At 35.9% G+C, this 25,692-nt stretch overlaps 1 protein-coding gene and 1 pseudogene across 1 annotated transcript in view; one reads left to right on the forward strand and one right to left on the reverse strand.

The window, feature by feature from the left end:
* HSD17B4 (hydroxysteroid 17-beta dehydrogenase 4) overlaps window positions 1-25,692 on the forward strand; it is an 89,920-nt gene that overhangs the window by 19,563 nt on the left and 44,665 nt on the right. Inside the window, exons 5-13 of the mRNA XM_028509329.2 lie at window positions 5,068-5,089; window positions 5,202-5,248; window positions 6,912-6,996; window positions 10,571-10,758; window positions 13,180-13,271; window positions 16,190-16,214; window positions 17,761-17,889; window positions 20,569-20,675; window positions 22,325-22,561. Of these exons, the coding sequence (XP_028365130.1) occupies window positions 5,068-5,089; window positions 5,202-5,248; window positions 6,912-6,996; window positions 10,571-10,758; window positions 13,180-13,271; window positions 16,190-16,214; window positions 17,761-17,889; window positions 20,569-20,675; window positions 22,325-22,561 (932 nt within the window). The remainder of the gene's footprint in view (window positions 1-5,067; window positions 5,090-5,201; window positions 5,249-6,911; window positions 6,997-10,570; window positions 10,759-13,179; window positions 13,272-16,189; window positions 16,215-17,760; window positions 17,890-20,568; window positions 20,676-22,324; window positions 22,562-25,692) is intronic.
* LOC114494319 lies at window positions 1,886-3,221 on the reverse strand (annotated as a pseudogene).

A 25,692-nucleotide genomic window follows, 5' to 3' on the forward strand; every position in this document is an offset into this window, starting at 1 on the left:
CTCATGCTGAGCAGACTGAGGAGGAGGGCTTGGTCTTGCTGCTGCAGACGTGACTGATGCGGAATAAGTGGAGGAGGTGGGAGGGAAGGCGGGAGAGGCGGGCACACTCAATGTAACTTCATGGAAATATATCATAATTTGTGTCTGACTGTTTTGCAGCTTCATTTTTTAAAAAATGTTTCTATATGGTACCACCTTTCTTCCAATGTTTGCTTTAGTTTACAGTGCTTATATCATTGAAGGGTCTATGTCGTAAAAGAAGTCAAAAGCAATCTTGAATAACCAGAACCGTTCTGTCAGTTTGTTTTCTGGCAATGCTTCTTCTATGTCTTCTTCCTCGTTGTCTGGCGTTGGTCTCGTCTTTGTGAAGTTGTCTTTGCTAATTCCTCCATGTGGGTGTGGTGTCTGTTAGCACTTGAATTTCTCTCAGATACATATCTTGAAATCCTCCCCTGCCCCACATCTTTTTTTTCCCCCATATCCACAATCTTTTTCATGATTTCCTTGATTGGCTGTATTATAAATCCTTTGAAATCATGCACAACATCTGGATGCAGTTTTCTCCAGTGGGATTTATTGTTTTGGGCTTGATGGCTTTCAACGGCTTTCTCTCTAACAACGATGGCATCTTCAATGGTGTAATTCTTCCAGACTTGCATGATGTTTTCTCTATTGGGATTTTCTTCTATAGCATTGACAATTCTTTCCATAGAGTAGTATGTATAATGAGCTCTACACATTAAGACATTGTCTTAGGGAGCAAGTGCACTGCTTCAGTGAGTTCACTGTTGAACTCATGGGATTCTCTGTAGTGAAGAGCATTATCCAATATTCAAAGAACTTTGAAATGCACTCCCTTACTGGCAAGGTACTTCCTGACTTCAGGGAGAGAGTGTTGTTAAAATCAATCCAGAAAAAGGTTTCTCATTGTCCAGGGCTCCTCCTTGTACAAGAAAAAGACTGGTAGCTGGTGTTTATCTTTTCCCTTCAAGGCTTGGGGTTTAGCAGCTTTTTAGGTAAGGGCAGTCCTGATGCCCGACTGCATTTGTGCAAAATAGTAGTTAGCTATCCCTTCCTGTCTCAGGTTATGGTGCTCATTTCTTTTCCTTACTAATAAATATCTTTTGTGGCATTTATTTTTTCCAGAATAGAGCACTTTCATTTTCATTAAAAATGTTTTCAGGCAGATATCCTTCCTTAGTGATTTTCTTAATGGCATCTGGGAACTTGTTTGCTGCCTCTTGGTCAGCAGAAGCCACTTCTTCTGTTACGTTGAAGTTTTTAAAGCCAAACCTCTTTCTAAAATTATCAAACTATCTTTTAGTGCATTAAATTCTCCAGATTTAGATCCTTCATCTTCCTTTTGCTTTAAGTTGTCATATAACGAATTTGCTTTTTCAAGTCATGTTAGTGTCTATAGCCATACCTTTCTTACAGTGGTCCTGCACCCACATAAAAGCTGCATTTATAATAGGAGATAAGAAATTATTTTATAAAATGTCTAAAGTTTTCATGACTGCTGGCATAACTGTAATGATAGCTTCATGAATTTCCTTTTTTTTTTTTTTTTTTAACAATGGTCCTTACTCTGGATTCATTCATCTTGAAATGCAGGCAACTGCAGTTACAGCTCTCAATATATGGTACATATTAAGCAATTCAATTAGAAAAATTTTAAGACAGGGAATACTTTATTTAGACCCTTCAGAGAAATGGACAGATTGGGTCTGTAGTAACAAAGCATTGTGTTTTAAAGTGTAGACCATTAATTGTATATTAGAGTATACACTGCCACATGCAAATGAACTGATCAGACCACAACTTTTTCCTGTTTAAAACAGAATAAGCATCCTCATAAAAGCAGCACCTTTCTGAAATTTTAACTTTATTCTTCTTCCTGATTTTCTCCTTCCACAGAATCCACATAATCCTTCTCAAGGGCAGCCATGTCCTCATGGACCTCAGAAAACTCCCCTTCCTCCTTGCCCTCGCCCATGTTCCAGTGGACAGAGGCACACTTGACATACATTAGGTCACACTAAGGTCTAGGCGAGCCCAGGCCTCAGCAATAGCTGTGGTGGTGTTGCTCAGCATGTGCACAGTACCCTGTACTTGGGCCATGTCTCTGCCTCATACCCACAGTGGGAGGCTGCTAATTAATGTCAGCTTTGAAGCCAGTGGGGCACCAGCCCGCAAACTGGATGGTACATTTGGTCTTGATGGTGGCGAGCATCAAGCATTGACATATTTGGGAACCATGTCACCTCGATACAACAGGCAGCAAGCCATATATTTACTATGGTGAAGGTCATGTTTCACCACCTGGTTGGCTGGTTCAAGGCACACATTGGTAATGTCTGCAACAGAAAGCTGTTCATGGCAGGCTTTCTCAGCAGAGACAACAGGGGCATATGTGGCCAGAGGAAAGTGCATGCAGGGGAAGTGCACCCAGGTTGCTCTGAAATTCGGTCAGGTCAACATTCAGGGCTCCCTTCAAACCTCAAGGAATTAGTGATGAAGGCTACAATTTGACCTATCAGCCTATTTAGATTAGTATAGGTTGGGCACTGAATATTGAGGTTTCTATGACAGATACATTGTAGTTGGCCCTGTTATCATCCATGAAGGCACAGAGTGCTCGAGTGAGGGTGGTATAGGTGTTGAGGATAGAGTTGTAGGGTTTCAACTACAGCTGTGGAAACCTTGGGGACTAGGTAAATGGAGAACTCCAGTTTGGACATCTTGCCATATTCATCAGACATTCTATCAGCGGGGAGGTAAACCCAGAGCCAGTTCCCTCACCAAAGCTGTGAAAAACCAATAAACCCTGAAGACCTGGGCCCTGTTTGGCTGGTTTCTGAATTCTGACTAAGACGAGGTCAGTGATCTTTTTACCAGTGGTGTAGTGCCCATGTGCTTAGTTATTGGCACCGTCTTCCTTGACTGTGATGAGCTGCTCAGGGTGAGAGAGCTGGTGGTAGGTGCCAGTATGAATGATATCAATGACCATGGGTTTCAGGTCCATATGCTGGTCAGCACCTGTCTCACTGAAGAAGGCATTGGAGTCATCTCACCACCCACCTCCCCCCACAATGGTCTTGTTACTTGGCATCTCATCTGGCCATCAGGCTGCATGACATATTCCAGCAACAGAGCTCCCAGCAGGCATTGCCAATCTGGACATCAGCCTGGCCAGTGTGCATGGAGCTGCACTCACACATGGTTGCTGCTTTTGCGGCTGCCAGATGATGGCAGACCAGAAGAGAGGTGGTTTCTTTTTACAGTATGACTCTTAGGCAGTTGCTGTAAGATCCTACTCATCTTTTTCTTACATTGTCATGACTTCTTGCTGCTTCTTAGGAGCACTTCCAGCATCAGTAGTAGCACTTTGTATGGGTTCCATGGTGTTACTCAGGTTTACAGTATTGCACTAAAAAATGAAAAATACAAGAGAATCATGCGAAATCACTTTTTACTGCTGTGTGCAATTTGCTGAAGAGAGGAACTTTTCATGTGGAGTGATGAGCATCCCATGGCATTTTAAGCTGACAGTTGTAACGTGAGCTCACTGCAGTAGCAACAGGAGGTGGCTAGAAAATTATTGCAGTAATACAGTATGTACTACAATTAATCTTATGCAGTTATTTAATACTGCGTGTTTTTTATTTTAAAAATTTTATAGTATTTTTTTCATTACCATTTATCTCCCTATGCCTCCTTTCCCCCTGTAGTCACCACACTGTTGTGCATGTCCATGAGTCCTCCTTTTTCACTTGATTCCTCTACCCTCTATCCCCCAGAGCTGTCAGCCTCCTCTCCGTCTGTGAGTCTGTCTCAGTTTTGCTTGATAGTTCAGTTTGTTCATTAGATTCCACATATGAGTGAAATCATATGGTATTTGTCTTTCTCTGACTGGCTTGAACATAATACTGCATTTTTACAATTGTTTACATTTCTCTACTGTGAATGGTGGCACCTATGGTCTGTGTGTGCATATTTTGATAAATTTCAACTTTTTGTAATAGACTTGTAAATATTTTATGGTAATAAATGATAAAATAGACTAGTATCTACATATATTTAATATATTCTGACATACCTTTTTCTTAAATTTGTTTGATTTTCTAGGTTATGTGGTTTGTCTACAAGTTTTTTCACATTGTTGTAAATCTCCAAAAAGTTTTCTAATATATCTATTGAAAAAAAAATCACATATAAGTGGACCCATGCAGTTCAAGGGTCAACCGTATTAACAAAAACCCCTTCATTTTTAAAGCATTTCCAGTGTATCATTTAGTGCAATTTTCTCTAGATAACCTGGTTTAGTTCCACACATTTTAAATAAGAGATTGATTATTGAATTCTAGAGAGAAGCATTACTGCAGCTCAAAATATTTACAATCTGAAAAACATTATTTTCTTTTGTAGTTTGAATGTACTCCCCCCTTTTCTTGTCTAGCATGTTTATTTTTCTAGTCATGTTTGGTTGAGCTTATAAGAGATATTTTGCAAGTATATGACAGGGATAGAGACCACACAGGTGTGAACTCATAGGGTGAAAATAGAGACATGATGGTGGTTCACCTTAAAAAATATAATTTCTCTTCATAAGAATACAATTATGTGTTTCTAACTCTTAACATTTTCTTTCTGGGTTTTTGACTTTTGAGTGGCAAGAAAAATATCTTTAATCTTTTAACTTTCTGTGCGAATTTGAGGTTAAATGGGAAATGACTTATGGTTACCAATGAATTCTGAGAACCTAAGAGTTGTGCAGTAGCTAATTTTGTAAATAAGATAATAGAATTTCAGCAGAAGGAAGGGTAGAATATGTAAGTTTGAGAACAAAGCACCAATATAAGGTGATACTTGTGGTTTTATGAATCAGAATTTTTTTTGCTATGGGTATAGAATTTTCTTTTGATAGCGCTGTTCACCAATTATATATACACAATTATTTTTCCTTGGCAACCCCCCCCCCCGATTTTTGAAATAAATATAAGTCAAGCAAATGCAAATTAATATATTTACTTATATATTTGTGACTTTGGTCTTTTTATATTATAGATGTTGTGGTTAATAACGCTGGGTGAGTATTTCTTTTTTCATTTTTAGTAAAGTAACCTGCATGCAAGGTTTTTTGTTTTTGTTTTTAAAGTGTATACTTTCTGCTTCCCTAACTAATATATCACTTTTTTTAGAATTCTGAGGGACCGTTCCTTTAGTAGAATAAGTGACGAAGACTGGGGTAAGTTTTTAATATATGTCTCTTTGGAATATACCTATCTATTTAGCCTTTTAGTATTTGATAAATTTATATATTTAAGTTAAAACTTACTTTTATCTACTTTTGCTAATGTAAGTGATGAGTAAGCTTTATAACTGAAAATGGTGGATATTTGGGAGTAACGTATTTTTTTTTGACATCTGAGAAATTTTAAAAAATCAGTTGTTAGAAGTTATTCAGAAGGATTTTGTGCCTTTCATTTGTTTCCCTCTTTTTTTCCTTGAGAGCTTGTCATCATTTTATAGCAGTACCAACTCTTTCTAACAGCCTGTAGCATACTTATCTGGCTGTGTGATTCTTAGTTCAAAAGCAATAGCAGAATATGGAAGGGAGCCTGGGGCACTAAAAATGATGGAGATCTTCATACTGGGTGGGGAGAAACTAGATGTAATTTTGAAGCCTCTAATAATTAGGAAAATTTTCCATTAGGAATGCCATGTTGGAAAGATTGAGTTTAGATAATGAACAAGTCATAGTTATGAAAAAAATTTTTTTTGTTTGCTCATATTGCCCTTACTTTCATTGGCCATCAGAACTAAAACAACAATGGTGACTGAGACAGTGGCGTTCATGGTAACTGAGTTGAATTATATCATTGTTTATAGTGTGTGCTTCTGGGGAGTATTACCAGAGTTCTTTTGGAAGAAGCAAAATACCTTTGTGACTTTGAGTTAAGCAAAGAAGGGCTTTTAGTTTCCTCTTCCCTTGTAAGAATTGGGGTACAAAGCAAGCTAGGAAAGATAAGATTTGTTGGCAAAAGGGGCTATTTTAGTACTTTCCTTTGAGATCTGGTTGAGCAGGGATGTTTCTTCCTCTGGTTTTATCCTAAACTCACCTAAACTCACCACTTCTAACTACCTCTCCTCCCTTTTATTCCTGTATTATTATTATTCCTTACATTATTCTTCTAATATATATGTGAAAACATTTGATGAGGTCCCAGATTGAAACAAAAATAAGGAAGAATGATAAAAAAATAATTAAAATAATCAAATGAAATATAAATAAATTGTGTTAAAAATTAAACCTAGAGGGTTATGTCTGTCTGAATAATTCTCTAGGTTTTCTATTCATTAGATTAATATCTCTAAATAAACAGATAAGCTTCTCTCTCTTACTCCTTTTCTCCCTCTCCATACCCCCCCCCATTTTCTAACCCCCATCTCCCAGTTCTCTCTTAACTCATTTGCAAACCCTGGGAAAAAGGGATATAAGGATATACTGAGCACTTTGTAAATATTTGTCGATGATGAACTATGTAGTTTATAATTACGCTTTAACTAATGTTTGTATTGAGTCCCAACTATATAGGTGACATTTTTTGATACTTGTATTAGTGAATTTTTATATAAAGTAAGCATAAATTAAAGATGGCATTGTATTTAGATATGTATAGGGATTTCAATAATTTTATCATAAATAATATGCAAAACATGTATGAACCTTAGATTGATTTCAGAATTGGAATGAAAGCAAAAAAATACTCAGAGTGATATGACAATAGTTGAATGTTAGGTATAACATGAACATCTGCTTATAAGTAAGTCATTGCTTACATTCATTCTGAGACATGTCAGTTGGAATTTTTGACAGAATATTAAATGAAAATAATTTCTTATTTTAGATATAATCCATAGAGTTCATTTGCGGGGCTCATTCCAAGTGACCCGGGCAGCATGGGATCATATGAAGAAACAGAAGTTTGGAAGGTAGAGTTACATATGGCTTTGTATATGGGTTCTTGTGTACAGGGAATGATGATTGCTTTGACATTGAGGAAAATATCTTCAGATATGTGTAGGCTTTTTAAATGTAGCTTTGGCACAACCTGCTCATTAAGTTGGCCATTTAGTTACAGATTAGCTGAGCTGGACTGCTTTAAATTTTTTCACCTCCTATTTTTCATTATTTTTTTCTTCACATTTTTAAAATTGTTGTTCAAGTACAGTTGTCTCCATTCCCCCCCGCCCCCCCCCTACTCCTCCCCACACCAGCCATCCCCACCTCCCACCCTCGATCCTACCCTGTCCTTTGCCTTGTCCATGTGTCTTTTATACATGTTTCTTTTCTCCCCATTCCCCCTCACCTCCCTCTACCCCCCCACCTCCCCTCTCACCTCCCCTCTGGTTACTATCAGTTTGTTCTTAATTTCAATGTCTCTGGTTATATTTTGCTTGCTTGTTTTGTTGTTTCGATTCCAATTATAGGTGAGATCATATGGTATTTGTCTTTCACTGCCTGGCTTATTTCAGTTAGCATAATGCTGCCCAGGTCCATCAATGCTGTTGTGAAGGGTAGGACCCCCTTCTTTCTTTCTGCTGCATAGTATTCCATTGTGTAAATGCACCACAGTTTTTTGATCCACTCATTTACTGATGGGCACATAGGTTGCTTCCAGCATTTGGCTACTATAAATTGTACTGCTATGAACATTGGGGTGCATAGGTTCTTTTGAATTGGTGTTTCAGGATTCTTAGGGTATAGTTCCAACAGTGGAATTGCTGGGTCAAAAGACAATTCCATTTCTAGTTTTCTAAGGAAATTCCATACTGTTTTTCACAGTGGCTGTACCAGTCTGCATTCTCAGCAACAGTGTACTAGAGTTCCCTTTTCTCCACAGTCTTGCCAGCATTTGTTTGTTGATTTGTTTATGATGACCATTCTGACCCACATGAAGTGGTATCTCATTGTGGTTTTAATTTGCATCTCTCTGATGGCTGGTGATGCTGAGCATCCTTTCATATATCTCTGGGCCATCTATATGTCCTTCTTGGAGAAATGTCTGTTCAGGTCCTTTGCCCATTTTGTAAATGGATTATTTGTCTTTCTGGAGTGGAGTTGTGTGTTCTTTCTATATTTTGGAGATCAAACCCTTGTCCAAGGTATCATTTGCAAATATATTTTACCATACTGTTGGTTCCCTTTTCATTTTGCTGATGTTTTCTTTAGCCATGCAGAAGGTTTTATTTTGATGAAGACCCATTTGTTCTTTCCTTTAGTCACTTGCCTTACGGGATATATTGGTGAAAATATGGCTGCATGGAATATCTGAGATTTTCCTGCCTATGTTCTCCTCTGGGACTTTTATGGTGTCATGACTTATATTTAAGTCTTTTATCCGTCTTGAGTTTATTTTTGTATATGGTATAAGTTGGTGGTCAGGTTTTATTTTTTTGCATGTAGCTATCTAGATCCCCCAACACTGTTTCTTGAAGAAGATATTTTTACTCCATTTTATGCTTCTGCCCCCTCTGTCAAATATTAATTGACCATAGAGACTTGGGTTTATTTCTGGGTTCTCTGTTCTGTTCCACTGATCTGTGTGTCTGTTCTTATGCCAGTACCAGGCTGTTTTGATTACAATGGCCTTGTAATACAGTTTGATATCAGGTATTGTGATCCCTCCTACTTTGTTTTCTTTCTCAAAATTGCTGCAGCTATTTGGGGTCATTTATGGTTGTATATAGAACAAAGATTGTTGAATTTATAAATTGCTTTGGGGAATATGGACATTTTGATGATATTAATTCTTCCAGTGAATGAATACAGTACATACTTCCATTTGTTTGCATCTTCCTTAATTTCTTTCTTCCATGTTGTGTAGTTTTCTGAATACAGGTCTTTTACCTCTTTGTTTAGGTTTATTCCTAGGTACTTTATTTTTCTTGTTGCTATATTAAATGGGATTTTTTTCCTGATTTCTGTTTCTGATATTTCATTGTTGGTGTACAAATATGCCTTTGATTTCTGAATATTGACTTGGTATCCCGCTGTTTTGCCAGATTCACTTATTAGGTCGAGTAGTTTTTTGGTGGAGTGTATAGGATTTTTTATGTACACTATTATGTCATCTGCCAACAGTGACAGTTTCGCTTTCTCCTTTCCAATTTGGATGCCTTTTATTTCTTTTTCTTGTCTGATTGCTATGGCTAGGACTTCCAACACTATGATGAATAGAAGTAGTGAAAGCAGACACCCTTGTCTTGTTCCTGATCTTAGTGGGAAAGCTTTTAGTTTTTGCCTGTTGAGTATGATGTTGGCTGTAGGTCTCTTGTATATGGCCTTTGTTATGTGGAGGAATGCTCCCTCTTTTCTACTTTGCTTAGTGTTTTTATGATAAATGGGTGCTGTACCTTATCAAATGCTTTTTCTGCATCTATTGATATGGTCTTGTGATTTTTTGTCTTTTCCTTTTGTTTATGTGATGCATTACATTTATTGATTTGCGAATATGTACCATCCTTGCATCCCTGGGATGAATCCCATGTGATCATGGTGTATAATCTTTTTAATGTATTGCTGGATGTGGTTTGTCAATATTTTTGTCGAGGATTTTAGCGTCTATGTTCATCAGTGATATGGCCTGAAGTTTTCTTTGTTGTGTCTTTATCTGGCTTCATCAAAAGAGTGTGGGAGTCTTCTCTCATCTTGGGTTTTTTGGAATAGTCTGTGAAGGATAGGGGTTAGCTCTTCCTTAAATGTTTTGTGAAATTCTGCTGTGGAACTGTCCAGTCCAGGGCTTTTGTGTGCTGGAAGTTTTTTGATTACTGCTTCAGTTTCATCAGCTGTTAATGGTCTATTTAGGCTTTTTCTGCTGTTCTGATATTTTAGTAATACAAACATTGAGGACTTAACTGTACTTTATTCTCTAACCAAAATATCATTTTGTGTATACGGCGACCAACTGGGGAGAGATGAATGGCTATTTCCTGATAGCTGGTACTTGTGAGACATAAGTCAGTCTTTAAAAACTGTTTAGGAAACTGTAGGACCTTCATAGTTGTGTCTCTGTGAGTGACTCAGAATGTGGTAGTGCTAGAGAGTAAGTAAGATTGGGTCAGATTATGAGTTGACATTGTTTAAATATGAGACATTTAATGTTATCTAGAAAGAGAGGGGATCACAGTGGTAAGGACTAAAGAATTAGAATTGCTTTATCTAATATTTATTACTAAAATTTTAACTTACATATTCCCAGTTTATTTTGTTTTAAATATTTATTGTTGTTTTCAATAGATAACAAATGTACATTCTCACACTTAATTTTATTTGGTTCTGACCAGGGATTCTTTTAAAACAGTTAAATCTTGTATTTGAAGTTTGAGAGATTACTTTTATTATTAATATTATTTTAGATATATGAATCATGACTGTAAGAACCTAATGACAATATACAAAGTTGTTTTGGATAGGTGTAATAGTACTGAAAAGAAATTAAAGACATAGAGTTGCAACATCATCAGATCAGAAAAGATGATATTGGGGGGTTGATTTTCCTTTTAGGATCATCATGACTTCGTCAGCTGCAGGAATATATGGCAACTTTGGCCAGGCAAATTATAGTGCTGCAAAGTTGGGTCTTCTGGGCCTTTCAAATACTCTTGCAATTGAAGGCAAGAAATACAACATTCATTGTAACACTATTGCTCCTACTGCTGGATCACGGTTGACCCAGACTATCTTGCCTGAAGGTAAGTAGCTTAGATTTTTTTCAGTATTATTACCCACTAATCTTCATGGGTAATAAGTGGAACAGCAAATCAATTGTTTCTCTCTCTCTCATCAATCAATTAAAACAAACATTATCTCACACAGTTTTGGGGGGGTCAGGAGTCTTCAGTGGCACAGCTGGGAATTTTTGGTCCTGAGTGTCTAATGAAGTCTTAATGAAAATGTTTGCCGGGACATCAGTCATTTGAAATCTTGTCTGGGTTAGAGGGTCCACTTCCAGGCTCACATGCACATGGCAGTTACCAGGAGGCCTCCATTCCTTCCTTGAGATGTTAGTTTTTCATCACATGGGTTTCTCCATAGGACTATTCTTGATATGGCAGCTCCCTTCTCAAGAGCTAATAATTTGAAAGAAACAGCAATCAAGATATAAGTTGACATATCTTTTAATTTCAGAAGTGATATACTGTCAATTCTATCTTATTATATTGGTCACAGAGAGCAATCTTGGTATGTTGTGGGAGGGGACTGTAAAAAGGGGTGAATGAGAGAAGATAGCGATCATTGGGACCATCTTGAAGACAAGCTGTCCTGCAACCCTAAAATTGGGTGTTACCAATAACTTGCATGGATCTCTTTTATCCTTTATCACAACCTCTTTGCTTGCCCAAGATGTAATCACTTAAAGAAAATGATTGGTTTTCATTTCCTTACTGCTTTTTCCTTTAAAAATATTAAATATTAAGTTAAAATATTTTAAAAATAATTAATACATGGCTAAAACTCTTTATTTTGGGCTTGTTTATTTTGATATTAATAAAATCATAATGTACTACATTTTTGAGGAGGAATTACTTTTTTATTCACACAATGTTATGATTCTAAGATTAATTTATATTGCGTATACCTATAGTTCCCTAATTTTTTAAAATATATTTTATTGATTATGTTATTACAGTTGCATATTTTTTCCCCTTTATTCTCCTCTGCCTTGTAGCCCCCCTCCCACCATCATTCCTCTACCTTAGTTCATGTCCATGGGTCATGCATATAAGTTCTTTGGCTTCTCCATTTCCCATACTATTCCTAACCTCTTCTCTGTTCTTTTCTTACCTAAGATACTATATTTTGCCATGTATAATACACACTTTTTTGCCCAAATTTTTGAGGGGAAAATAAGGAAGTGCATTATATGTGGATGGTACTAATTCCATATCTATATAAATGTTTTTAATTATTTATGCTTATGTGTTAAAAATATAACTCTAGAAAGCAATAACAATATCCATATGCAAAATAATACCCTGGAATATGATAATTGGTTTTGTCTCTAAATATAAATAAATAAATAATTGAGATAAAAATTTAAATGAAAGATTTTTTTCTCTGAAAGTTTGGGCCAAAAACATGGGTGTGCATTATATATGGCAAAATACGGTAAATAACCATTTCCGAATTTGTTTCATCATGAAATTTGAGATGGTTGGAGTGTCTGTCCCTTTGGTTTTCTCCTTGTGCTTTTAATAGAGAGTGGAGAACTTTGTACCATTGGGTTTTTTTCATATTTGAGAGCTTAGAGGCTATAAAGTTTTTGGAACTGCTCTTTAATTTACAGGGACTGTAAATGTAAATATAATATAAAATTATATTTTGTCATTTCACAAGTAAAGTTTGCAGTTGTTTGATTCTTTAAAGATTATCAAGTTTATTAACAAATTGCATCTCATTTGAACCTTGGGACAACTTTTGGTATAGGCAGGGAAGGCATTTTACTTTCCATCTATCTTACTGAGAAGACAGATGAGTGATGTGCTCAGCATCCTAAATTGCCTGCATAGCAGGGTTAGCATTAAAATCCACGCCTTCATACTCCTTGTGTAGTACCTTTCTGTCCTATTAAGTTGCTCACAGAAAGGATTCAATGGGAAAACATTTCTTACACTTTGTTACTGCTCAGTAATGGTTGCAAGGTTCATTTCACATCATTATTTTACTGGTATTACAATTGTCAATGATTTTATTTTTTATTTTTAGTTTTCTAGCTTCTGGTTAAATAGCTAGGAGGGTAAAATAGTTCTAAGAATGAATGGCACCTAAGTTCTTTACGTTATACACGAGTATAGCTTTGCTCTCTAGTCTTTGCCTAAGCAGGTCTAACGTGTCTTCTTCTGAATAGTATGTTACCCACCTTGGAAAGGTAAATCTGGTATATTTAATATTAGAAGCTGGAAAGAGCTGTATGATGAAAAAAGTTATTTCAAAAGCCTTGAATGTTAGATTATTTAATTGTGTACATCCAATTTTGTTCATTTTATTCCAAATGTTGCTGAATTACCTATAAAAACATGTAAGAAATTTTCAAACAGTAAAATAATTGCTTAAATATGTGTATATTCTCATTCATAAACTTTCTTTGGGGGGGGGCGTGTTATTTATTCCAGATATTGTGGAAGCTCTGAAGCCAGATTATGTGGCACCTCTTGTCCTTTGGCTTTGCCATAAGAGTTGTGAGGAAAATGGAAGCTTGTTTGAGGTATTCTTACCCTTCCTCCTTTTTGGAAAGTATTTTTTGTGTAATTGAATATTAAAAATGATTTAAAAATTGGTATTTTTTCAGTTGCTCACATTTGTAAAAATCTACGTTAGTTGATTTTTTACATATGGTTATGTTATCATTAAGGAATAAGTGCTGACTGAGGTTGTTTTTGAGAAAGTAACTGCAACTTCATAAATTCTCTGTTTACTTAGTTCTTTATTTACGGTATTGTCACCAAATGAGAATGTGGCTGGTTTGGAGAGTTTAGTCAAATATAGAAAGTCTCATTTGGTTTGAGAAGCTCAGTAGTAAAGTGGAAGGATTTAGGGATTAGAGTCAACCAAGTGCCAGATGTTGAATTCTTGTTCTGGCACTTGCTAGCTTGCTGGAATTTTGTCCAAATTAACCTCCCTGAGCTTTAGGGTTTTTGGGGGGGTTTGTTGTGGCAACTGGAAATTGTACTTTTAAACTCTTAGCATAGGACCTAGTGCATATTACATTCCTTAATTTTATTGTATTTTTTCCATTACCATTTATCCCTCTTATCCCCACCTCCTGCAAGCACCACACTGTCCATGTTCATGAGTCCTTTTTCCTTTTTGCTTGATTCTGTAATTTTATTTTTAAAAATATTTTATTTATTTATTGTTGGAGGGGAAGGCAGGGAGGAAGAAAGGGAAAGACATCAATGTATGAAAAAAACATTGATTGGTTGCCTTTCACAGGCCCCCAGCTGGGCACCTGGCCCACAATCCAGGCTTCTGACCTAATTGGGATTCAAAACTGCAACCTTTTGGTTTGCAGGATGACGCTCAGCCCACTGAACCACACACCAGTCAGGGCCCGATCCCTTAATTGTAAACTTTATATCAGTATAGCAGGAATTTAGTCTGGGTGTGATAGATGAGTAAACACAACTTACTACTTACCTTAACTTTAAAAATAAGCTTTTTTCCTTGTCGTAAAGCTTTTGTTTATTATAAAAATAAAAGCCACATATACTGCCATTGTTCGTGGGACCCATAGTCAGAGTTCTTTTAGATCTCTTTGTGCCATTTTTATATATTTTTGATTTTTCATTTGAGTTTGATCTCTTTTTTCCTTTCTAGGATGAACTGTTATATTTTATGCTTCCTCCCACCCCTTTATTTGATTCTCTGTGATAATAGTGAACCTGTTGTATGAGAAATACTATGCTATCCAAAAATATTTCTTGGTAGCAAAGTAACTTGGCTCAGTTTGAAGTGAATAATATATTACCCTGATTCATTTAAATAAAAAGCTGATAAGTTAAGAAAAAACTTTTTATACATATTTAAGCAGAGATATGTGCCTCAACTTTCTTAATCACAACCACTGAATGTGAATTGTGTAAAATTAGAGATAGAAAGAACTTTACAACTCTTAATTTACAGATAAATGAATTTAATAATCTCAAGCTCAAAATTTGGCCTGTTTTTAAAAAGTCTTATTGGGAAAATTTCTTTAAAAAACCTTTTTACCTTTTATAATTTATTATTCTGTGAACAAAAATAATATATGCTTTTTGTAATAAACTTCAAATATCCGGGAATGTATATAGAAGAAAAAATTACCAAATAACCCCATTGCTACTTAGAGATAACTACTGTTAATATTCTTAGGTATTCTCTCCCGGTCTTGTATTAGATGTGCATTTTATGCTAATAGTCTATTTCAGATAGGCATTTTATACACACACACTCAAACTGTATAGTTAGGATCATGCATAGATGAAATTTTGTAGGTTGTTTTACTATATTGTGAACACTTTTAGTGAGGAACATTTGCTATCCATGATTGATAAAATATAGTAAGATATGTATGTGTAATATCCTGACTTAAACTTTGAAAGTAAATTGCCACTTTATTTGAAAGGCCCTAATAGATAACTAGAATGGCAGATACAGATTCTTTGGCTCAGCTGAAGCTGTTGTGTCTTGCACCCAAGAGGAGCTTGTAGTTTGTTGCTTCACTCTCAAAATATGGTAAAAGATGACTGTTACCAAACCACTGCTGATTTACCTATTCTGACACCACTGAGGCTGATTGGTCTATTATAAAAAGTGTGGACATATTAATAGAAAGACCTCTAAAGGGTGACTAAAGAAGTCATACCCTTGACCCATATTGTAGCCGCTTAGATATGTGCTGTCTGTTGATAAATTTTCTTCTGTTATATGTATGTGGAATTCTCATGATGAGTTCTGGCACATTGCAGTTGTGGTATATGAAGATATAACACACATTTTTCTTTACATCAAACAGTTTCTTCTGACAGTATCTTTGAATGGCCTTTAGAAAAAAAATTATCTTTCTGTATGGCAGTTAATATATTTCTTCATTTGCTTTACTTTTATATATAAAAATGTTTCATTAAAATGACTATATATAGTTCATTGAGTCAGATCCTGGTTTTAGTTTTCTCTGCTTTAAATTTTGTTATTCACTATGTCTTTCTAGAGGGACATGAATTTCAAGGCTATGATGTGCTAGGCAATTTTAGTATTTATATTTGTTTAGCCTTCATGGTTACCTCATGAAGAATGTACTAGTATCCTTATTTCGCCTAAGCAGAAGTTTGGATTAAGGGAAATCAGATAATTTGACCAAGGTCACAACAGCTAGTCAGTGGAATAAATGGTACCAAACCTTGGCTTTTGACATCAGAGTCATGCTTTTTTTACTACAGTGTGCTGCTTTGTATTTCTACTCTAACAACATGAACAGTGAAGGCATGAGGGCCAGTGGATTTTTGTAAAATTGTACTATTTTTTCTGTTGTCATATAGTATCCCAATTTTCTTAGTAAGATAGCTGCCTGTATTTTTAATTTTTAAAAATTTGTTAATGATGTCACACTAGATGGTATAACTTCTTTCCCCTCTTTTTTGGTAGGTTGGAGCAGGATGGATGGGAAAGCGTAAGTCTCTTTTTCCTTATGTTATTTCCATATCTTTAAACCTGCAGATCTAATTAAAGCTGGATAAAGACCTTATCAAATGCCTAACTATTGGATGCAACTCGAACCTATTCTAAAAGTTGTCCTACAGTCCTGTGGCATTTTCAAGAATCTGTTTTATTTTCTTTCTGTTGGTAGTTCTTATTGAGAATTTGACCTTTCTTATTCAGAACTGGCTGTTCCTTCAGACGGGATAGTCTCTGTAGTGATGTTTGTCTTCCCTCATCTCTGGCATCCAACCTGCCTGTTCTGACTGTCCTCAGAGGTGTGAGTGTGAGGGAGGGCTGGTTTTGAAAAGAGAGGAAAAGCCCCAGCAGAAAAGTTCTTCAGTTCTCTCATTTAGTTCATTATTTCTGGGAGCGTGAGACATCAGAAGGAGACAGTGAAGCATCAAATGGACAATTCTGTGGGACAGAAATTGCATCTGATCTGTGGAAATTTTTCCCCTTCAGCCCAATAGTAAATTCATTTAGCTTCAACTCTCTTTTACTCTAGCCCTTAAACCTTGTGAGCTCCAAATTGGATAATTGCTTTAAGGCATTTTCAAAAAACTAAAAATTCCTTTGTCCCAATTTGTGTTTTTAGTTGGCTAGAGGTGTCGAAATTAATCGAATTATTTAAAAGGTTCCCATTACTGGAGGGCGTTGTTACAATGTATTATAGACTATCAATGTTTTCATTTGTTCTCTGCAGTTATTGGAGTAAATTATATTGCTCAAGCATTTTTAAGTGTCTCATGGCATCAGTTTAAGAAAGGAAGATCAGTTGTTGCAATAAAAGCTATGCCTGGAACTTTATTGATAGCAAGCTCTAGAAGCAGTCATTTTTGTCATGCCCAAGATAAATCTTCAGTTTAATAATCATAAAAGTCTGGCCATTATGTTTAAATAGGTTACTAGTGGTTATTTATTCCTCAGTCTTTTAAAAAGGGAAACTGTTAATTCTCATAAAACTTAGGCAGCAGTAATAGTTATTTTTGTGAATAGGCCCATTCTAGTTGACTTCCTGTGGAAGAGAAGGAAGAACAAAGGGAGGAAAAGGGAGAATTACTTGGGGCTGTCTGATACAGTATTTGGTGATCTGGAATTTTTTATCTGTCTTTACCACTAGTCCTCGGTTTGCTGTCCAACAAAGCTTTGTTCTGTTATCTTGAAGTATAGTTCCCAAGTGATCTCTGGTCACAAAGTCAGTTTTTTGACATGATAATATAATTTATCTTCTGATTCAGCATTTCATTCTGCTTTAGTAGTGTCCGGTAAAGTCAGAGAAATTTGTCCCTTCAGTTTCAAATATTTTTAAAAACTATACATTACCTTAATGGGTTTGTTATTTTTGGAAAAATGCATTTTAAGGAATGTAATAGAACTCTTTAGAAGTTAGAATCTTTTTCTGAATTTCCTTTTTCTTAAGAGTTAAAAAAATGCAAGAGGCTCTTATGAATTTTACTTTATTTTCTGTCTTCACTGAAATTATGTGGTTAGTATCTTAGTTTTGTTTCTATGACCAGTACGCTGGGAGCGGAGCCTTGGAGCAATTGTAAGACAAAGGAATCAGCCAATGACTCCTGAGGCAGTGATGGCTAACTGGACAAAGATCTGTGGCTTTGAAAATGCAAGCAAGCCTCAAAGTGTTGAAGGTAAAGGGTCCCACTCAGTCCAGTCCTGGTTGGGGAACCAGAGGCAATCTCTTCTCTTATGAAATTGCTGTTTTAACTGTGGTGACTTACACTGTTGAATCATCTAGAGTACATTTTCTGATCTAGTATGTATTATAACTCTTCACATTTAAGATACGTGTGTCACTACCACTGTCAGTTTTTTATCATCCTATTTTTTTTGGTGTACATGTAGTTGGGAGGTGGTATGAGGTAAGTTACCCATTTGTGCTTAATACATCTACTCCTCATCTGATGGCTGGTTTCAAAGTCTTCCATTATTTAACCATATGCTTCTTATCTGACCTGATTTTTTCTTTTATTTCCCAAAAAGTTTATTTAAGCCTATTTAATTTAGGCTTAGCTCTGTCTAGTGAATAGATTTTGCTGTTTTAGCACTTTGTCTTTGCTTCTGTCTTTCTTTTTTTTTTTTAAGACTTTATTTATTTATTTTTTAGAGAGGGAAGGGAGGGAGGGAGAAAGAGGGAGGGAGGGGGAGAGAGGGAGGGAGGGAGGGAGAGAGAGAGAGAGAGAGAGAGGGAGAGAGATAGGGAGGGAGGGAGAGAAACATCAATGTGTGGTTGCTGGGGGCTGTGGCCTGCAACCCAAGCATGTGCCCTGGCTGGGAATCGAACCTGTGATGCTTTGATTCCCAGCCTGTGCTCAATCCACTGAGCTATGCCAGCCAGGGCTGTTTCTGTCTTTCTAAAATAGCCCTTCTTCCTTTTATTAGTATTGTATTTTAGAAAAACTTAAGCCCCAGATATTCAGCAAAATCTCTGGGCTACATTGATTTCTCTCTTAGTTGAACTCTTTCACTTGAACATCTAATCCTAATTGCTTTCATTTCATAATTATGCATTTTCTTAACTGCATAGTAAGTTCCTTTGGAATCAGAGACTGTATCTTGCATGTACTTTTGTATTTGGTGCTAGCATAATGTAGAACTAATAGAAAGGATTTTTAGTAAATGATTGTTACCTTGAATTATTGAGGCATCTGTGATATGCCACAGGAGTAAATAACCAATAAAAGTCACATTATTTTTTCTAGTATAATTCACATATGCTCATAGTATATAAAATATAAAGGACCTTTCTGGGAAAGATCATGAACAGAAAACTCGTTTTTTCCTCTTAGTAATTTTATATTTAATGCTTCGTAGAAGACTATATCCAAAAAATGACATTTTTTTTTCCCTTAATGACACTTCGCTGCCCACTGGTACATGCACTAAAATTTTACTATGCTTTTTCTCAATCGTAGCATTTTCTGTATTCTGTATTTTGATATTTGAGATAAATTTAGTCTGTCAATATCAGTTGTCTATCAGTGAAAGTGAATGAAAGGAAGAAATATATTAAAGACTTCCTTCTGATGTCAGAGTTCCACTTTATTGCCTTAAAAGTACTATACTGATATAAAGAAGAAGCTCACTAAATGAATTATGTAATTATAAATGGTAAGATATGTCTAGTATTTGAAGTACTGTTAAAAATATCAGCTTTTTAATACAGTTGAGACTTTCTAGCAGGTACTTACCCCACTTCTCATTTTACACATGATGAACTAAATTCCAGAAAAAACTAAATAACTTGTCCAAGCTTTCTCAGTATTTGGGTGAAGAGTTAACTCAGGTTGTTTCTCTCTGAGTGCAGTGCTTTCAGCCTGTGTCAAGGTGACTTTGGGTTATACAGCCACTGCCCCCTGCCCCTGGGCAGCAGTCTGAGTGGGGAGGTAAGGGAAGGATTAGAAGGAAGAATCCTCTCTGCTGGTGTCCTCAGGAATGGCAGATATCCCAGTCATCCCACATTCTGTAGTTTGGTGGTAGTTTTTATCCGAGTTTAGAAGAAGACTCATACCTCTAAGGCTGTTAGAAAGGTCCCAGAGCCTTTGGAATCACCCCAGAACAGTTTCCAAAACCTGTCTGAAATCACTGGTCATAAGGATGGTTTTCTCTGGAAGAACTTCTAGTACTATCTGCAGACCTACTACCTGTATAGAGATCTAGGGGGTAACCTTGGCACTATTTCATCCTGAAGAAGGGAGGATTGTGGGGAGAGAAGGGTAATTGTCCCTCTACCAAACAGAAATTGCATGTATGTGGATAAGGGTCCCACTTTACAGAGTTGTACAATTTCTCAAAGTTCATTGCAAAGCTTAAAGTCATAAGCTGGGAAGAGTATGTTGGACAATGTCGTGTTTTCCATTAAAAACACCGAGTTATCTGTGGCCTATTTCAAAGTCTTTCACAATTTTTTCCTTTAATAGCCTCACATCATACATTCAATGTTCATGAGTGCCAGTAAAGAGTCTGCAGCAGGCTTGCTGAATGTTACAGGAATAATTATCTAGCACAGTGATTTTCAACTGGTATGCTGCAAGAATTTTTAGAACATATAGTGCCTATTTGTCAGGGGCACAGACCTCTTTTCCCTTAGATTGTCAGATAAAGAAATGACAACAACCAACACAACAATAGTAATCCAGTGTGAATGACTCACAGTTATACCTACTTTTTTTATTAGATCGGCAAAAAATACATTTTTTGGTGTGCCGCAAGCGGAATTTTAATAGTTTATGGTTCCATGAAATGAAAAAGGTTGAAAATCGCTGATCTAGCACATTTTTTTGCTCACATTATTGTTGTTGTTGTTTTAGAATCAACTTCCAGTATACTTGAAGTTCTAAGTAAAATAGCTTCAGATGGAAGAGTTTCAACAAATCGTACCAGCCATAAGGCAGCAAAAACAGCCACAACAGGATTTGTAAGTGGGGGGAAAAACCCAAAACTGTGCCTTCTCTGAAGATCTTTTCTTTTTTTTTTAAAGATTTATTCATTTATTTATTTTTAGAGAGGGAAGGGAGGGAGAAAGAGAGAGAGAGAGAGAAACATGAATGTGTGGTTGCTGGGGGCCGTGACCTGCAACCCTGGCATGTGCTTCTGGGAATCGAACCTGCGATGCTTTGGTTTGCAGCCCGCACTCAATCCACTGAACTGTGCCAGCCAGGGCTGAAGATCTTTTCTTCAATACAAAAAATTATTTTCCAAGCTATTAATCTGTTGTTAAATAGGAAAGATAAGTGACCCCAAACCTTTTCATAATATATGTACCAAATAATTAAAGAATTTCAATGAACACAAGACTAAAATATTAAATGTGAACTTTACTTTCTTTTCTTCAGTATAATTAGACAAGTGTCTTTTTTTTTTTTTGAGAATCACAAATAATCCTACTTTAGTCACCATTTATCTAACTTTTTAGAAAAGGCTAATTTATTTCAGAGCATCTTCTGAGTCATTTTTTTTTAAGGAAAAGCATTGATAGAATGTATTTTGTAAATATTTCATAATGGCTGCAAGTAAAAAGCTTCCCATTGTGTCAGAAATTCTAACAATTGTGGTTTAAGCTCATGGAAGTTTGCCAATTTACCACCTTTTTATTTCTCCTTGAAAAAAGGTTTAGTGCATAAATAATAAGAAGTAAATTATTTTTATACATTCAGTTTTGGTATTCTGTGACTCAGGACAGACAGTGATATAATTAACCACATAATTTTAACCCTGAGAATATGATGAGTTTATAATTGTGATTTTACTTTAGAATTGAGGTTAGCAAACTTCTTCATTAAAAGGCCAGCTAATAAATGTTTTAGACTTTCTGGACCACATACTGTTTCTGTCACAAACTCTTGATTTTCTTTTTTTAACTACTCTTTAAATATGTGAAAACCATTTTTAATTCTCAACCATTATTCGGCAACTCCTGCTTTAGAATGAAAGTGACTGTAAATTGGTCATCATTCTTTAATAACCTAATAATGTATGCTTCACAGAATTGCTAAGTATATCATCACTGAATAGAAAAATACAATATCCAGTAAGATAAAGGACAATCCTGGGAAATAACTTCAGATAAAATCTCATTTTATCTAAAACCATTATGAAGCTGTCTAATTTATAAGCACTAAGCAGTGTTTTGCTTCTCTGTTTATAGTAGATTTTTATATAATAGATACTATAGGACAATTCACGGTTGCTATTTATAACAAATTTGTTTGTTTGTTTATTTTTGGGTAGCTAGTAGTTGTTAATCCAGCACCAGAATCAGGAGATAGGAAAGTTAAAATGAGACATGCTATCTGTTAGCAAGAAGCAAGCGATAAAATATTACTTAGCTATAAATGAAGTTTTTTTCATATACAATCTAATGGGTTTCTATTGAAAAATCAAATGTAATGAAACAATTGTAATAAAATTCACTAGATTGATATTCAAATTCACTAGAATGATATTTTAGTCACATTTTTTCAAAAGCAAAACTTGGTATGTATGCAATGAATAGTTTTGAAAAGTTAAAAATTTAAAGATTTGACCAAGATGAGTAAAAAATTACTTCCTCCAATTGTCCCATAGGATGGAGCTATTGGCCATAAATTATCTTCATTTTCTTCTGCTTACACGGAACTGGAAGCTATTATGTATGCTCTTGGAGTGGGAGCATCGATCAAAGAACCAAAGGATTTTAAATTTATTTATGAGGGAAATCCTGACTTCTCCTGTTTGCCTACCTTTGGAGTTATTATAGCTCAGAAATCTATAATGGATGGAGGATTAACAAAGATTCCTGGACTTTCAGTCAACTTAGCAAAGGTATATGCATAATAAATATTATTGATAAATATCATATTCTATGTGTGGTTGTATGATTGTGTGTATTAATAAAATAGTTCATAATGGTTGATTCAGGATAAGAAGTTGGCATATTTTTTGACTTTTTAAGAATAAAAGAGAAGAGGATTCAAAATACAGACAAAAAGAAGAAAACAGCCCTGTTTAGTCCCACAACCCTGGCATAATGTTATTAATTCTCTCTCTGCCATTTTCTTACTGTTTGACCAACGGTAAATAACTTCTCTAAGCTTGTTTTTCTATCTATAAAATGGATATGATAATCCTTACCCGATGATGACTGATGAAAGAGCAAACCAGGGAATTAATTATCCAGTGGAAGAGTATTTGAGGCTGACAGAACAAGTGTAAAAGTTCCTGAGGCAGGTGCATATTTGGCTTGTTTTTGGAATGGCAAGGGGGCAAGTATAGCTGTAGAGTGAGCAAGGGGCTGTGGTAGAAGAGGGCCTTGTAGTCATTGTAAGGGTTTCAGTTTATATTCTGATAAATGAGTGAGACCATTAGTAGCACTTTGAACTGAGGAGTGATATATGAGCTGCCTGTGTTCACTCAGAGGCTCTTTTTTGCTACTGTGTGGAGAGTAAATTATATGGGAGCCAAGCATGGAAGCAAGGAAACCAGTTAGTAACCTACAAAAGTAACTCAGGCAAAAGGTTGAATATAGGGGGAAAGAAAAAAAGAGTCAAGGATAAAGGTTTCTGGACTAAAGGATTTTGGGATGATGTATACAGGGTGGGTAAAAGTAGGTTTACAGTTCATTTGGAAAATAATATAATAATTAAATAACACAAGAATAAACTTTTGTGTGCTCATAACTGTAAACCTACTTTTATCCACCCTGTATACATATCTATATTATTTAGAATTAACTATATGTAACATATTTAATATGTACAGTAGTTATTTATGACTATATATAATAAAATAGATATGTACAGTTATTTTAAGGTGGGGATAATTGGAAATTGTTTTTGGACAGATTTGAGATGGCTGTTACACATTCAGGTGGAGCTATAAAGTAGGTAGTTGAGTATATGAATCTAGGATGTGGGGGTAAGGTCTAATTGGAGTTTGTAACATTTAAGTGATATTTAAAGACATGAGACTAGATGAAATCACCTAATGGGTGAGTGTAAGTAGAGAAGATCTTGTGTTTAAGGTCCCTGCAGTGTTTAGTGGTTGAAGAGATGAGAAATTGGCAAGAGAGACTTAGAAGGAATGGCTGGTGAGGTGTGAGTTATGAGGAATATCAGGAGAATATGGTATTTGGGAAGCACAGCGAATAAGTCGTTTGAAGAAGGAAGGAGTGTACAACTAAAAGAAAGCTTTTGAGGTGGCGTTTATTTTATTTCTTGGAGTAAGGTTTAGATTATAAGCCCAGTGATAATTATTGAGTCATAGAGCCGTGAGACGATTTCTGCAACTGATTGAGTGGAGAATCCATTTACTGGGAATTTCTTTAGTCCTTGGCTGCTCTGAACTTATGAGAACTTTAAATTAGAGTATTTCATGAAGTTGGGAGGTAAGCGAGAAATGAATGCCAAGCAGTTTGTTGTTTTAGTTACTCTCCCATGGTAGTTGCATACAGTTCTTCTGTTTGCATAATGAAAGAGCAAACAAAGCAAATATTTCAAACTTGTCCCTCAGAGTTCAAAGGAGTTTGAAATTATAAATGACATTCCATATCTGGGGCTGGGAACAATAGTTATCGTGGATTTTGATTCCCATCTTCCCAACCTTGAGTTTCCAGGCCATATGATACAGTGAGACAGTCCTTCATTTGTCATCCCATCACTGCCAGCCTTTCACTGCTTTTTGTTCCATTCTGGCTTCTGAGGAAGACTGGGAATTAAGCTGTCCCATGGCAGTAGAGTGTGGTCATTTGGATATGTGGGTCAGGTTTTGTTTATTCTGTCCTTTGGTCTTCCTACATATATTTGTATATCCTTGCTTCAAAACATGTATGTTAAGTGGCTGTGAAGTTATACAGGGTCCTTAGTATCTGCTCTTTGTAGATAATTTATGAGATATTATACTAAGGAGATGTTGGCATTGAAAATGCTTTTATTTTGAACATAGTTTTGAAGGTTTATGTTTGTGTTTTGGTTGAGTTGTGTGTATTTGGTATGTGGCCAATTTGTTCATTTTCTTTCTTTTTTTAAATTGATTATGCTATTATAGTTTTTCCAATTTCCCCCCTTTATCCCCCTCCACCCTGCCCCCCCCCAACCCTCCAGCATTCCTCCCTCCTTAGTTATGTCCATGGGTGTTCATATAAGTTCTTTGAGCCCTTTGTTTCCTTATACCATTTTTTATCTTTCCCTGTCTCATTTTTACTGCTTACTAATTATGCGTCTTCTTACCTGTACCTTTTCTCTCCTATTCCTCCCCTTCCTCCTCCTCACTGAACTCCAATCTGTGTGATGCCCATTTCTCTGATCTGTTCCTGTTCTGGTGGTTTGCTTAGTTTTTGTTTTTGTTGTTGTTCTTCCCTTCTAGGTTCATTTGTTGATAGTTGTGAGTTTGTTGTCATTTTTACTGTTCATATTTTTTATCTTTTTCTTAGATAAATCCCTTTAACATTTCAATAACAGGGCTTGGTGATGATGAACTCCTTTAATTTGTTGTGACCTATCTGGGAAGCACTTTATCTGCCTTCGATTTGAAATGAAAGTTTTGCTAGATAGAGTAATCTTGGATGTAGGGTCCTTGCCTTTCATGACTTGGAATACTTCTTTCCAGTCCCTTCTTGCCTATAAGGTTTATTTGATAATCAGCTGATAGTCTAATGGGCACCCCTTTGTAGGTAATTGTCTCCTTTCCCCTTGCTTCTTTTAGGATTCTCTCTTTGTCTTTAATCTTGGGTAACTAAATGATGATGTGCCTTGGTGTGTTCCTCTTTGGGTCCAACTTCTTTGGGACTCTCTGAGTTTCTTGGACTTCCTGGAAGTCTATTTCCCTTGCTAGATTGGGGAAATTTCCCTTCATTATTTGTTCAAATAAGTTTTCAATTTCTTGCTTTTGTTCTTTTCTGGCACACCTATAATTTGGAAATTGGAACGTTTCAAGTTGTCCCAGAGGTTCCAAAGACT

Source organism: Phyllostomus discolor, chromosome 3, assembly GCF_004126475.2.
Source record: "Phyllostomus discolor isolate MPI-MPIP mPhyDis1 chromosome 3, mPhyDis1.pri.v3, whole genome shotgun sequence".
NCBI classification, from domain to species: domain Eukaryota; kingdom Metazoa; phylum Chordata; class Mammalia; order Chiroptera; family Phyllostomidae; genus Phyllostomus; species Phyllostomus discolor.